We start from the raw sequence: 15,079 nt of genomic DNA, 5'->3' as shown, positions 1-15,079 counted from the left end.
AATTAGTATATTGAGAAGGAGATCCGATCGGGGGTTACCAGGGAAAAGGGGGGGGTGGGGGGAGGGTACGGAGGGGGAAGAGGTGTACCCACAACATGACTAACAAAAATGTACAACTGAAATTTCACAAGCTTGTAATCCATCAAAACATTAATAAAAAAAAAAAAATAAATAAAAACCTAGGCAGAGACTGGAGTTACGTGGCCACAAGCCAAAGAATGCCTAGAACCACCAGAAGCTGGAAGAGCCAAGCAAAAATTCTCGCCTAGAGCTTTTAAAGGGAGCATGGTCATGCTGAAACCTTGATTTTGGACCTCTGGCCTCCAGAATTGTGAGGAAATAAATTTCTCTTATTTTAATCCACCCAATGTGTACTAATTTGTTATGGCAGCCCTAGGAGACTAATAGAATTATTAAGGTTTGGGGATTTTATTTTGATATCAGCAATATTGCTGTTTTGGTTTGAATATGTGCTTCAGTTCTGAAGCTTGAAAACTATGACCCTGTAAAACACCTAAGAGCAAAGTCCAGAATAAGCAAATCTATAGGGACAAAAGGTTGGTTGGTGGTTGCCTGGGGCCAGGATGGGAATGGAGATTGACTACAAATGGGCATGAGTGATCTTATAGGAGTGATAGAAACGTGTTAAGACTGGATTGTGGGCAATCGCAACTTGATAAAACTTCTATTTCTAATAGTCACTGAATTCTACACAAAGAGAGATCTCTGCTTCCATCCTCACATCTTCCCTCTAATCTCTGACCTTCTTGTCTCCCTCTTCTAAGGGCTCTTGTGATTACATCTGCCCCACCTCAAGAATCCAGGATAATCTCCCCATCGCAAGATCCTTAACTTAATCACATCTGCAAAATCCCTCTTACCATGTAAGGTAACATATTCACAAGTTCCAGGAACTGGGACATGAGCATCTTTTGTGGGCGACACAGTATTTACCCTACTACAACTACAATATCTTTATTATTTTATCCTTTTAATGGGTATTTAAGTAGTTTCCAGTTTTTATCTAATTGAAATAATTCTGCTATGAACATTCTTTTAGTCTTTTGATTTCATTGTTGGATATGTACATAGACTTTCTGGATCACAGGGTATGTGCATGTCCAGCTTTAGCAGATTATGCAAACAGCTTTTCAATGTGATTATACCACTTCATACCCCATGCAGCAAAGTATGAGACTTCCAGTTGCTCCAAATCTTTTTTCTTTTTTAATAAGGAAGATTGGCCATGAGCTAACATCTGTTGCTAATCTTCTTCTTTTTGCTTGAGGAAGATTGTCCCTGAGCTAACATCTGTGCCAATCTTCCCCTACTTTTTTGCATATGGGATACCGCCACAGCATGGGTTGATGAGCAGTGCGTAGGTCAGCGCCTGGGATCTGAACCCGCAAACCCTGGGCTGCTGAAGCGGAGCATACGAACTTAATCCCTTGCCACAGGGCCGGCCCTAGTAGCTCCATATCTTTTCCAATACTTCGTATTTCCCTTTTTCTTTCTTTCTTTCTTTCTTTCTTTCTTTCTTTCTTTCTTTCTTTCTTTCTTTCTTTCTCTCTCTCTCTCTTCTTTCTTTCTTTCTTTCCTTTTCTTCCTTCCTTCCTTTCCTTCCTTCCTTCCTTTCTTCTTTCTTCCTTCCTTCCTTCCCTTTCTTCCTTCCTTCCTTCTTTCTTCCTTCCTTCCTTCCCTCCTTTCTTTCTTTTCTTCCTTCTTTCCTTCCTTCTTTTTCTTTTCTTTTTAATTTGAGAGCTGATATACTTTGGTTGTTAGTTCCCAGTACATGAATCTGTGCCTCACTGTGGTATATTAAAATCTCTTGTCCTCCAAAGCTGAAGATTCCTCGAGCAGTTCCTATTTTCAAAATGGATGAACCATCTTCAAGTACCACTCTAGCTCAGTATGACGGTGACTCAAAGAAAGACTATGGCTCCCAGTCAAACGTCAAGATGCGGTATATTCCGAAAGAAGACTTCCCTGACTGGTGGCAAGTCAGAAAACTGAAAAGGTAAGCCTCCTCTTTTAGTCTGGCTGTCCAGCATATAGAATAGACATTACCCCACTGCCTTGGACCTCAGCCTCAACACTGTCCACGCAGGCCTTAGCTGAGATAGGGCTCTCCTCTCAGAAAATTTTCAGTGCCAGAAGTCTAGGCAAACAGTGGCCCCACTGGGACTGAGCAGCTCAGACTTTCCATTTAGATTATCCTATCTCATGATCTAAGTACAGTTATGCACCGCATAATGACGTTTTGATCAACAATGGACCGCATGTACAATGGTGGTCTCGTAAGATTAGAACCATATAGCCTAGATGTGTAGTAGGATATACCATCTAGGTTTGTGTGACTATATTCTGTGATGTTTGCAAAATGGCAAGATCACCTAATGATGCATTTCTCAGAACGCGTCCCTGTCATTAAGTGACACATGACTGTAATGCTTGAGCATTTTGTTCCTTCCTCTTTCTCTCCCCCTTTCTCCCAAATAACCTCACATTCCAGAACTCTGAATCTTTAAAATATATCCTTTACTTGAAAAAACTTAAAGTGGGCTTACTTTTGTAATGTGCTTCGGACATCACTGGCCAAATGACAGGTAGCATTTCAAGCAAGACCATGGCTTGCTTTCTCAGGATGTACACCTTTGCCTCTCCTGACATGATTACTTTTCTCAGATTTTTTAAGCCAAAAGATGCTACCAAAAGCCAAAATTGAAAGTACCCTGAAGGCAGTACCTAAATTGTGTATGTCTCTGGGATCTGGCACCAAGTTGGCTCCACACTTGATGCTCAAAATATATTGAATTGAACTGCAATATGACAATAGAGAAAGGGTCAGGTGACTACCCTTCCTTATTTGCTGCCTTATCCTTCCAACTCATCATGTTGTTCACTGTCTGACATCTTCTCACCCAGTTATTAGCATCTCTACAGGGTACCAACGTCTGACTTTCCCCACAATGGATGCAGAGCATCTCTCTGACTCACCGTGTATCTCTTTTCTTTGTTTGCTCCCCTGTCCTTCTATTCTTTCCATCCTCATCCTTTTTAACTAAAGCAAATGCCTCACTGTACTAATGATACAGCCACAGGGCCATACGGAACTTCAAAGGATATAAGTGAATTCTTGCAGTTGTTTTCAGTATAACAAGTCATGATACCTTTCGATCTAAAGTGGAGCTAGAATCTAAATATATTCATCTATATCTGGTGCCTGAGGGGAGGAGTTACATTTATTTGCCTGAAACCCAGTGTTCTTGTGGAAGGACACAATCAATAAGCCCAGAACCAAGAAGAGTGGATGTCACGTCAACTTTGTGCCAGGTCCCCTCCCTGCCGGAAGCCCCAGGGATTCCCTGAGGGAGGTGTACAGTGAGACTGACCAACCGGTTTTCAAATAAGAGGTCAGCACTGTTGATTCACATGGGGTTCCTGAAGAGCTGCCAACTCATGGATTACCAGATCCTATCTTTATTTAAAATGTTGATATTTTGTTCATCGTGGATTTTTTGTATTAATGTTTATTTTTTAAAATATTCCACTAAAACACTACTTACCTCAATTACTGAGTTTTTTGACACGCCCTTCAATTTTGCACCCAACATTTAGTCCAGACCGTAGGTTGTTCCCTAGAACTTCAGAAAGCTAGTTATCTGAACAAAAGATTGATTAATCACTTCTTAGCATGGCAGCGTTACATGTGTGAGTGAATTATGATAATTGCTAAAAGGGCTTGAACTTTAAAAACGCAGCCATGTTTCTCAGCTCACATAACTAGATAATATTTTTTATCAACTTTCTGTCATTTGTGCTATCTTCGCCTGAGCTGCCTTTTAATCTTTGTTTTTTTTTTCTGAGTAGCAAAATAATCCATGCTCCCATTAAAGCATCGCAGAATATTCAGTGTACATTCCTCTAAAATATTTGCTATGTGCATGCCACCTGATACATAGAATTAAAAATCAGCTTCTCGCCACACAGTCTTCTCTGCCGCTTGTTCTCTTCACTGAACATCTTGAACATCTTTCCCATTCGAATACATCACAATATACTTAATTTTAAAAAATTAATTGTGGCAAAACATAATATAAACTTTACCATCTTAGTCATTTTTTTTAAAAAGATTTTATTATTTCCTTTTTCTCCCCAAAGCCCCCCGGTACACAGTTGTATATTCTTCGTTGTGGGTTCTTCTAGTTGTGGCATGTGGGACGCTGCCTCCCTTCCTTATTTGCTGCCTTATCCTTCCAACTCGTCATGTTGTTCACTGTCTGACACTGTCTGCCTCAGCGTGGTCTGATGAGCAGTGCCATGTCCGCGCCCAGGATTCGAACCAACGAAACACTGGGCTGCTGCCTGCAGCGGAGCGCACGAACCTAACCACTCGGCCACGGGGCCAGCCCCCTACCATCTTAGTCATTTTTAAGTGTACAGTTCAGTAGTGTCAAGTACATTTACGTTGTTATGCAACCTACCTGATTATTCTGAATGTCTATATAGTATTCCATTATATGGATAAACCTAGGAGATGGACCATTGATGGACATTCTCCACGTGTTGTTAAAAACAATGAAAATGCTAAATAAACTGCATGGCATTTTTAAATAAGAATTTTCTTATGAACAGATGAAGTAAAAAAGCTATGTTGGTGAGCAAGGCTCTTTGGGAGGGCGGGGAGGGTGGCGTTCTAGTGTTGAGGGCTTTCTCCAGGCACGCCTTGAAATAGAGCCAGAGGAGCGTTTACTTAAGGAAGCTTGCCACTATGAAGCGTGGTTTTGAAAAAGAGCCTGGGATATGAAGGCAAACAGAAAATAGGTCTTACATTCCAAATAAAACAGCCTTTGGCCTTGGAGAGGTAAGCAGTTTCTCATGCTCTGCTTAACACCCAAAACGAAAGAGATAAAATGACAAGTGGCAGAGAATGATGAAAATCCTGCATATCTGTCTGTGTCCACACAGAGTTAAAAGTTCGGCATTTCGGGGGCCGGCCCCGTGGCCGAGTGGTTAAGTTCGCGTGCTTCGCTTTGGCGGCCCTGGGTTTGCCGGTTTGGATCCTGGCTCGGACATAGAACCGCTCATCAAGCCATGCTGAGGCGTTGTCCCACATGCCACAACTAGAAGGACCCACAACTAAAAATACACAACTATGTACCGGGAGGCTTTGGGGAGAAAAAGAAAAAAATAAAATCTTAAAAAAAAAGTTCAGTATTTTCAAGACTTTAATTGCAGTCACAACAGTATAGAGGAAAATAACATTTTAAAATATATAAGTGACAGAATGCTTGCATATCTACAAGGAAATCAGGGCAAAACCCACCAAGATGATTTATTAATCCAAGTCTTCTATTGTTTGGGGTTATTACGAGCCATTATTAACAATTCTCTTTTGTTTAGGAATACTGTCGAACTACTGATTTCTATTGGAGTCCTGCAAGGATGAAAATGTGAAAATGACTCATTAGCTTAAATTTCCAAAACAAGTGAAGTGTATGGGTCAAAATGTTAAATAAAGCTAAAACATATCTAATGACTTTCTTTTGTCATTTAACATTCATAAATGAACATAAATTTATGAAATGTGTCTTTTTTGTAGCAGTGAAGATTTTGCGTGCAGTAACCAAAGGGAAAGAGATGTTGTAAATCACAGCACCTCAAAGATGTCATGGTAAATCAAACTCAGATATTCCTTTACTTCCATTTGTGGGAAAACTGACCAAATTTTCAATGATTTTGCAACTAGACTTTACATGAAAGTAAATATGAACCAAAAAAACCCATGTAGTTTGCTTCTCCCAACCCTTAAGTTGGTCTGAGTCGATGACTTATAGGTTACAGTTTTCCTCACACTGGTTTTTCCAATCCATCATCCATATTCTACACTGGTGTCAATATGAACATTAATACACCTAGCTCAGGCATCTCTAGCAGGAGAAAAAACAACCTTGAGTTGAATAACTCTCCTCTAAGAATAGCTCTGTATACAACCTGAGATTTTTTTTTCAACTTTATGCCACAGCTGCCTCTGAAGACATCTTCATCTATTTCATGATCCCACTCTTCTTAAGAGTCAAAGAAACTCACATGCCTGGGGCCCTCCTGGGGGCCTCCTGTATCAAAGGGTCATGCTCTCATTAGACTGGGCATGAGCTCAACTTTTGAGCGACTCTCTCTTCACTTTACTGACTCCTTCCCAAATGCAAAAAGGGAAACCCGACAGTCTGAATTTTATTTATGTGGATGAAAGCAGGGTGGGATTTGATATTGCACTGCTAGGCACTTAGAAGATTTCATGGTGGTTTTTTGTATTCATGTTGTTTTCTCTCTTCTTAAGGGGATTCCCTGAGTCAAGTTCATCTGAAGAAGAGGAAAACCTGGATGACTATGAGTGAGTTTTGAAAGTCCTCTACGTTCCTCTGAAACTAAATATAGATGTTGCTATTCTATTCTTCCCCAAAGGCATTAAAACAGATAGCTCAGACTCGCTCAGGAGGCTGTGTTTACATGGTAAACACAGGTGAAGTTTTGGGACATTTATCTGGAGGACAGGTGACAAGGAGCTGGGTTGTTACTAGTGAAAATATTTTTTCCCGATCTGGATTATCTAAATTGGCTGCATGTACTCATTGGATTCATCATATACCTGGTGTCCTCTTCGTTTCCCTTTGTCTTCAGAGATACAGCATATGACATTTCTGCTGATTGTTTCTTCCCTGGAGGCCTTTCACCAGGTGATGACTGAAGGTTCTTATTAACGTTGAGTCCATCTTTTGAAGTTATTTATGATGCAGTAATTTTACAAGGTAGCACAACAGAGACTTGAACGTGATAACATTTATGTTGAGAGAGTCCTATTCCTAGGGTGACCTTATCATTTAACATCCAAAGCAGGACACTTTAGAGAGAGAGAAAGAGTGTACTATTAAATGTTACACCTGACATCAGGCATAAACTGGACTCTTCTGGGCAAATAAGAATGTGTGACCACTCCAACTATACTGAGACAGGTTGGTCTATGTGGCCATTAAGGTCCTTTCCAAAATCTAAGATTCTATCATTCTACAAACAGGGACAAATGAGTCTCCTGGACTTCAAGATTGGCATTAAGGAGAGGTGGGAGTACCAGGGCATACTGCATCTCTCAGACACCTGTTATCCAATGGCAACCAATTCGTTTGAACACTAGGATTATGCATATTTCTAGTTCTGTTTTTGTACGAGTGCTATGTTGGCTATAAATGCAATGAGAGCTTTTATAAAGTACATGCCACTGTTTTGACTTTTCCTCTTACCTCTAACCTAGCCTGGCCCTAGGCATACCTGTCACATTGGGGAAGACATGCTGTACCCCCCACCGCTTCGCAGCACGGTCTCTTTGCCACCTTCTAGCTCTTCTTTAGCCCTGTTTTCTTCCCCAACATCTACCCTCAGGAAAGCATCTGATGGAATAATTCAAACTAAGACATAAAAGACTGAGAAAGACCAGCACGAAAATTATCCAAAGATAATTTCACTTTAACAGATAACAAAGACTTAAGCCAATGGGAGTGAATCTCTAATCACGGGTTTTAGTCTTTAGCATTTAGATGAATTGGAAGTCTTTCTTTGATTCAGAAAACTCACGTCTGACCATATAGATAGTCTCTATCTCCATCATTTCTAAATTCAAATGGTGTGAGATGTACATTGGAGAAATGATCAGGAAAGACCTGCCCTCTTCAAAGAGATGCTGAAGGGAGATCAGGACTGCAGGGCTGTGTGATCTGGGGCTCAGCCTTCTTACCCTGTACTTGGTGCCCTCAGCTTCTTGCTCTATCAGTGTCACTGAAGCATTTATTTTATGGCCATAACTTCATGAGCAACTCTACTCCACTCCATTAAAGACTGAGGCTCTGAGGTTTAGGTGGAAAATGATCACTTAAGACTAAGCCTAAATCTCTACTGTTCTGACATTGAAATGCTGAAATAGTTTTTAAAACAAACAGAGCCAGGCCTTAGCAAAATTATGACACAGGCATAGTGTGTGTGTGAGTGTGTGTGTGTGTGTGTGGGCAGGGAAAGGGGGAGTGTAATACACAATCTCCCCTTGCCTCTCCAGGCCTTTCTCCTTATTCCTGATCGTCTCTTTCTTCTGTCTCCCATAGGCGTATATCCTGGATCGTATTCCCTGAAGAGTCTTTTAATTAGCTATGCTTATCTTAAACTATTAGCTCACTAAAAAAACTATCAGTTAATATCTCAAGTGTTAATTATACAGTATCTATAAGGGTAGAGTTAAAAGAGACTTTAAACTTATCAAGTTCAACCCGCATCCTAATTTTACAAATAAGGAATTCCAAGGTCAAAAGAGGTTAAGTGGCTTTTCCAAAGCCAGACAGCTACTTATTAGGAAGTTATGTCTGGAACACAAATCTCCAGGCTGGCTGGTCTAAGGCTCTTTCCACGTCATTGAACTAGCCATCAACTGACACCCCACCTTCACTTAATACACTCTCACCTCCTCATGGTTTCTTTACTCCTTAGGTGTTACCTTCTAGCCAGAGGGTCCTCCCAAGCCCCCAAACCCATGCCCCATCCCACTTCACCCCTTAGTATGATGTTTTGGCCAAAGCCAAAAGACTACAGACATTGTTGATCTCACATAAGAAACAGCTCTGTGGCTTGTTGAGCTCCACATATAAAATAAGACATGATGTTCTTGGCTAACTTAGTAAAAATGGCAGTATGTAAAGGTTACACCTGGCTGTCCCACATCATCTTTTTCTCAGTTAAGTACAATTGCTTCTGTCTTAATATAACCTTAGATGCTTATCTATTATTGCTATTCGGCAAATAAAATATATTTTTTAGAGAAGCATTTGCTTTAAAAATAGATGCTATGAGGGGGCTGGCCCCGTGGCCGAGTGGTTAAGTTCGCGCACTCCGCTGCAGGCGGCTCAGTGTTTCGTTGGTTTGAATCCTGGGCGCGGACATGGCACTGCTCATCAAACCACGCTGAGGCAGCGTCCCACATGCCACAACTAGAAGGACCCACAACGAAGAATATATAACTATGTACCGGGGGGCTTTGGGGAGAAAAAGGAAAAAATAAAATCTTAAAAAAAAATAGATGCTATGAGGTGTGTTTCTCTTGGATCACTAAATGAAAATTATAGGATTGAAAGACAGGAACTTTCATCCTTGGCAATCCTGACTTTCCCTTTGGAATATTCTTCATTGGTCTAATCTCTAGCTCTCATGGAAAATGGTGAAATGTAGGAAAACTTAGAGATCGCCTAGAAGGAGGCCAAAGGTTTCTAAATGCCAGCCCATTTAAAAATACAGATATGCAGGCCCCACCCCAGAATCATAACTGGGTGATGGAGACTTAGGAATCTGAATTTTTGAAAAGCTCCTCAGGAGATTCTCTTGAGCAGCCAGGTTTGGAAACCCTTGATCTAGGCCAACATCTCGTTTTATAGATTAGAAAGTTGATGACAACTTATGCAATTAAAAATTATTAATTCTCAAATATGGAATTCCTTTTTATTGCAGCTGGTTTGCAGGTGACATCTCCAGGTCACAATCTGAGCAGTTACTGAGACAAAAGGTAAATAATCTAGTCTTTAAAATAGCCTTTAAGAATCTCTTTCTATTGTTGGGCCCAGAGGATAGTGCACCTGTCATAGAAACTTTATTGCTAATGATAGTCAAGTCACCACAGCGTTGGTCATCCAGCAGATGAGATACCAGGCCCTTCACATATAGCCACTTCCTCTGATCCATTATCTATTGCTGTGTAATAAGCCACTTCAAAATTTAGTGGCTTGAAACAAGATTTATGATTTCTCACCATTTCTGCAAGTTTTGCTTAGGGTCACTCACGTGGCTGCATTTAGCTGGTGGGTTGACGAGAGGGTGGAGTTCAGCTGAGGCAGTCAACCGGGGTGCCATAATTCTTTTCCATGTGGCTAACTTGGGCTTCCTCCCAGCATGGTGATCTCAAGACAGTGGTTGAAGAGGATACGCCCCACAGTTCAGTGCTAGCATTTATCTGGTCTCTGCTTTTGTCATGTTTGCTAATATCCTAATGACCAAAGCAAGTCACGTGGCCCAGCCCAGAGTTAACGTGGGAGGGGACTACACAGGGCACGAACACAGAGAGATGACTCATTGGGGCCATCTGTGTAAGAGTCTACCTCAGCTCTGTCACTGCTCATTAGGACTTCAACCAGAGTACAGCAGATGTAACAGGGGATAAATCGACCTGATTTTCTTACCAATTGGTATGGAATTACCAAGAGCAAACTTCTGACCTACAAAAATGACACTTTGATATGGTTCAACCTAGTAAAACACACCCATTATTTCTTTGAGGGGTACTAGTGAGAATGTGATGACTTCACTACCTAACTCAGTATTTGGTCACATTCATAGTTTATTATCTGCTCTTTCTGAAGCTGGATCTGCTTAGAATTAGCTCAAGTCATTAAGAAAGACAAGTCGAGCATAGAATTTTAACAAATGATTTATTCTGCATCTTTGGTTTTCTAAAACCTTCAAAGAGCGTGATAGGCGATATCCGGTTTTAAATTTTATTTCTGAAAGATTAAAACATTAGGCTTGCACAAACACAAAACAGAGAAAATTGCCAGAGAGGGTTAAAAATTAACTAGAAAAGAAAAGTTGAGGCACATGGGGTAGAACTGTAAAGAAACTGAGTGAGAAAAGGAGGAAAGCTAAACCGTGGGTCCCCTTCTGTGCCAACTGTTGGATAATCTGTGTCATCAATGACATTTAAAGTGGATCTAAAAGATCTAATTTCCTACCACCTACCAAGAAAAATAGTTTTCAAGAATAATGAAAACGTTTTCTGTTCCTTCCGCATTTACATTTCTTTTCAGGGAAAAGAAGGAGCGTTTATGGTTAGAAATTCCAGCCAGGCGGGAATGTACACAGTGTCCTTATTTAGTAAGGCTGTGAAGTAAGTATGACATGAATTTATTTCTTTTATCTTTTGAGTATGTTCTTTGAATATGCCTGTCACTTAGTCACATTTTTGGGGTAAGACATCTTCTTTAAAGCCTGGAATTTGGGATCAAAGTATTTCTATTGGATGTGACCATTGCAGTTGCCTTTTCCCCTACAATTTCCAAGAGGCTGTGCTGTGGCTGATCCCCTCCTGCCTGTCCCAGGCAGCAACAGAGTGCCCAGCGCACAGCACCCCTCAGTAAACATTTGCTAAAGAAATCCTGGGTTATTTTCCTTGATTCAGTCATAAGCCTGAAAGAGAGAAAAACAGCAATGAAGCCTCTACACTCTTGGCCTGAGCCACCTGCTGAGCTGAGAAACCTACCCCAGAGTCTGGTTTTTAGCGAGTCTTTCCAGTGGGGGCAGAGTCAGCAGAAGGTTAAATCAGTGTAGCTGTGTTCCTGGACAGCTTCCTTCTAGTGGGCTATCCTCTTTCTGTGATTAAGAGGTCTGGTTTGAAGCTGTACTTCTGGGTCCAAATCCTGACTCTACCATTCCAGAGCTTTATGACATTTAGGAAGTTTCTTAACCACTGTGCCTCAACTTCCTCATCTGGAAGGGGACATAATAATGATTATTATTTTCTATGAATGAAGCGAGTTAATTCATGTATCGGATCAGAACAGCGCCTGGCACATAGTAAGCATTCAATAAACAGCAATTACTGTTATTGTTGCTGTTGCTGAGAAAGAGTAATTCTCCTTGCTCCAATACCTCCACCTCAACACTAAGGCACGTAAGACACCCACAGTCATCTCATGCAAGTCATCGTCACCAACATCAGGATCCCCCTCCAGAGTTTTACAAGCCAGTTTCCCATTGGTTATTAGTTCTTTTGTTCCTTCTAATCATCCTGCAAAGCAAATAGGAAAGCTATTTTTATTTGCACCATTTTACAGATAAGAGGATTGAGGTTCAGAGAGCTTACAAAGACCTGCCTGCAAAGCTCATAAATGACTGACTTGAAGCCTGGCCTTCAACAGCCAAGTTCATGTTCCTTCAACCACACTCCTGTTTCTACACTGAAACTCCCAATGTTTTGGAATAAGAATCTGGCCAAATCTTGATTATGATCTTTTGAAAGAAAATATTTCTATGTGTGCAATCCTTTTTTAATGGTGGAATTGAATGGTCATTCTGCTTTGGTGCCCTCTTCATGTACCCTGCCCTGTGGTGCATATATATATTTTTGTAATAATTAAAAAGTTATTTTATTTCAAGAATATTTTTAGGGTACCTACCTCCAATGTGAGGTAATTGGATGTACCCTAAGCGGTCATATGACGTTCTAAAATGCCAAAAGCCACATCCTAGGGGCATCTCATGTGCTAGGTTTCGCACCTGGATGCTGGCTAAAGCCAACCACGTAAGAACCGGGAGAAGACTTGGTTCACTGACTGGCAAAATCTCTGTGGCACTCTGGCCCTGCAGTTCCAGCCAAACCTGATACCGGAAGTCCTCCTAGTCAAGCTTCTTGACACCAAACTCATTTTTGAAGGTGGTCAAATAGATAAATTAGCAAGTATATGAGGAATCACATTAAAGCAATCCCAATCAATGAATCCAGAAGCCGTTTTTTATGAAACACCATCAATGGGCTTGAGTGACTCTCATGCTGAGACCAAGAGCCAAGTAGCCATTTGCAACGAAGAGAAATACCCTTTCTCCTTTTTCTAATTGCAGTTTTAACTAGGCTGGCATGACAGCAACACAATTTATTAATAGTTTCTTATGCATGAAGCATAGTGCAAATTGATATATAGATAATCTCATTCAATCTTTATAACACCCAGATGAGGTAGCTAGCAGGCAGTAGAACTGGACTCAAGCCCAGTTCTTGCTGCTATACTATGCTCTGAAATCCAAAACAGGCATACCATTCCTGATCAGCCTAAACCAATGTGCATCAATTCACCGCTATTTTCTAAAAGTAGCGCTAAAGGAAAAAAGTGTTTCATACAAAAAAGATACAAGTTCACCTGAGGAATTAAAGGATATCCTAACCCACTTCATCTTGCATATTCCACTCCCAAAAGGGCCTCCCATCCATGTTGTGGGTGAGAACACCCACAGCCTAATCACCTTTGCCTCCCAGATTTTTATCTCTATTATTATCCTAAAAGAGAATTGGTGTTCAGAATAATGATCTTAAAGAACTGCAGGGCTCTCGATCATCAAAGGAAGATTCCAGCTTTAGACTTACTAAGGAAGGAACAGTCCAGAGAGCTGGAATTTTGTTATACATGAATTCTGTATGTGCACAAAGGATCGGTTGAGTTCAGAGAGGAGCCCCCTTCCATAATTCCTGATTGTCATGGCTGCCTCCAGAAAAACACCAGATGCCCACACTGAGAAACCGTCTCTGACTTCCCTCTCCAAGATTTACAAATGCAACTAAATTAATTATTTAGCCATTGTTTAATCAAGCTTCAATTGTTTATTAAAAACGACTAACATTAAAAAAAAAATAAGTCTAACATTCTTTCTTCCTTACCAGTGATAAGAAAGGAACCGTCAAACATTACCATGTGCATACAAATGCTGAGAACAAATTGTACCTGGCAGAAAACTACTGTTTTGATTCCATTCCAAAGCTTATTCACTATCATCAACACAATTCAGCAGGTAATTTTTTTTCAGTTTTTCTTTTATAAGTCCTTGTTGATAAATATCACTTTTCTTGGATACTACTGATCCTCTTAATATTTTCAATTATATAGGGAACCATGAAAGTAGGGAAAGAATGCTCTCAAGCCCTATGCCTGCTGTGATTTTTCACCTACGTTTCCTGGAATATAACATTATGCACTCTATAATGCCAGAAAAAATGGAGTTGAGTGAGTTGAGTGACTTAGAAATAGAGATTCTCTTTATAAAAATATTTGCAGGTTTTTTCTGCCTGTAGAAGTAACTTGTTTGCAAAATTTGAACATTATAGAAATGTATATCATTGGAAGGGTAATCGCCATGGACAAGTTGATGTCTATTCTGACAAAAATTTTTTTCTATGCTGATGCTAACGGTTATTAGTCATTATATATATAATGATAAATTTTGCATATGTAGGTATACACATTATATTTTTACAGAGGTGAGATCATTCAACACATACTACATTTCAGCCTTCCTTTTTTTTTTTTTTTTTTGAGGAAGATTAGCCCTGAGCTAACTGCTGCCGGTCCTCCTCTTTTTGCTGAAGAAGACTGGCTCTGAGCTAACATCCGTACCCGTCTTCCTCTATTTTATATGTAGGATGCCTACCACAGCATGGCTTGCCAAGTGGTGCCATGTCCGTGCCCGGGATTGGAACCGGCGAACCCCAGGCCACCAAAGCAGAACATGTGCACTTAACTGCTGCACCACCAGGCTGGCCCCACAGCCTACTTTCTTTATTCAATGTGTCTTAGAGGTCTTTCCACGCAAATATACATAGCTTACTTTGTTCTACTTAACAGCTACATAGAATTCTATTGTAGAATTACTCCATAATTTATTCACCTAACCCTCTATTGATATTTTCACAATACACCGATGTTTCAGTGCAAGGTCCTACACATGTAGCTCTGTGTACCTGTAAGAGTGTTTCTGTAGCCAAATTCCCTAGAAGTGGAATTTGTAATAGCTAAGAACATTTACAATTTAGACATAGTCAAATGCTTTTCAGAAATATACGCTCCCACCAATAGCAATTTCCCTCATCCTCACCAACACTGGGTGCTTTTACTCTTTTCAAATTTTGCCTAATCACCTAGTGAAAATGTATATAGAAATACATTCTAATGGAGATTAACTAACCTTATTGTGGTAATCATTTCTCAATATATACATGTATCAGATCATCACATTGTACACCTTAAATTTACATATGTTATATGTCAATAACATCTCAATAACGCTGGACAAAAAAGAAATGAAAAAAGAGATCCCTTCTAAATGTCTTTTCTAGACCAGTGCCGCTTATGGGCAGTGACTGGATGAATTTCCAACAATGCGTTAAAATAAACTGTGGGCTCAGCGTCGAATTTGTGCAACTCTATCCGACCTGATTGCGTGCACATTGGTG

The 15,079-nt window shown here is 40.3% G+C and overlaps 1 protein-coding gene across 5 annotated transcripts in view; it reads left to right on the top strand.

Annotated features, from left to right (window-relative positions):
• The window catches only part of BMX (BMX non-receptor tyrosine kinase), a 57,978-nt gene that overhangs the window by 26,080 nt on the left and 16,819 nt on the right, over positions 1-15,079 (top strand). For 4 of the 5 annotated variants that reach the window (XR_006890309.1, XM_046673393.1, XM_046673395.1 and 1 more), the window contains exons 7-12: positions 1,842-2,017; positions 5,603-5,674; positions 6,341-6,394; positions 9,541-9,595; positions 10,890-10,969; positions 13,514-13,641. Coding sequence is in view for 4 of the 5 variants with exons in the window: in XM_046673393.1 (XP_046529349.1) it covers positions 1,842-2,017; positions 5,603-5,674; positions 6,341-6,394; positions 9,541-9,595; positions 10,890-10,969; positions 13,514-13,641 (565 nt within the window). In the remaining variant the exon portion in view is untranslated. The remainder of the gene's footprint in view (positions 1-1,841; positions 2,018-5,602; positions 5,675-6,340; positions 6,395-9,540; positions 9,596-10,889; positions 10,970-13,513; positions 13,642-15,079) is intronic. The other variant, XM_046673392.1, reaches the window with a different exon arrangement.

This window comes from Equus quagga, chromosome 10, assembly GCF_021613505.1.
Source record: "Equus quagga isolate Etosha38 chromosome 10, UCLA_HA_Equagga_1.0, whole genome shotgun sequence".
In the NCBI taxonomy this organism is placed as follows: Eukaryota; Metazoa; Chordata; class Mammalia; order Perissodactyla; family Equidae; genus Equus; species Equus quagga.
This window is presented reverse-complemented; position numbering and strand designations above follow the sequence as displayed.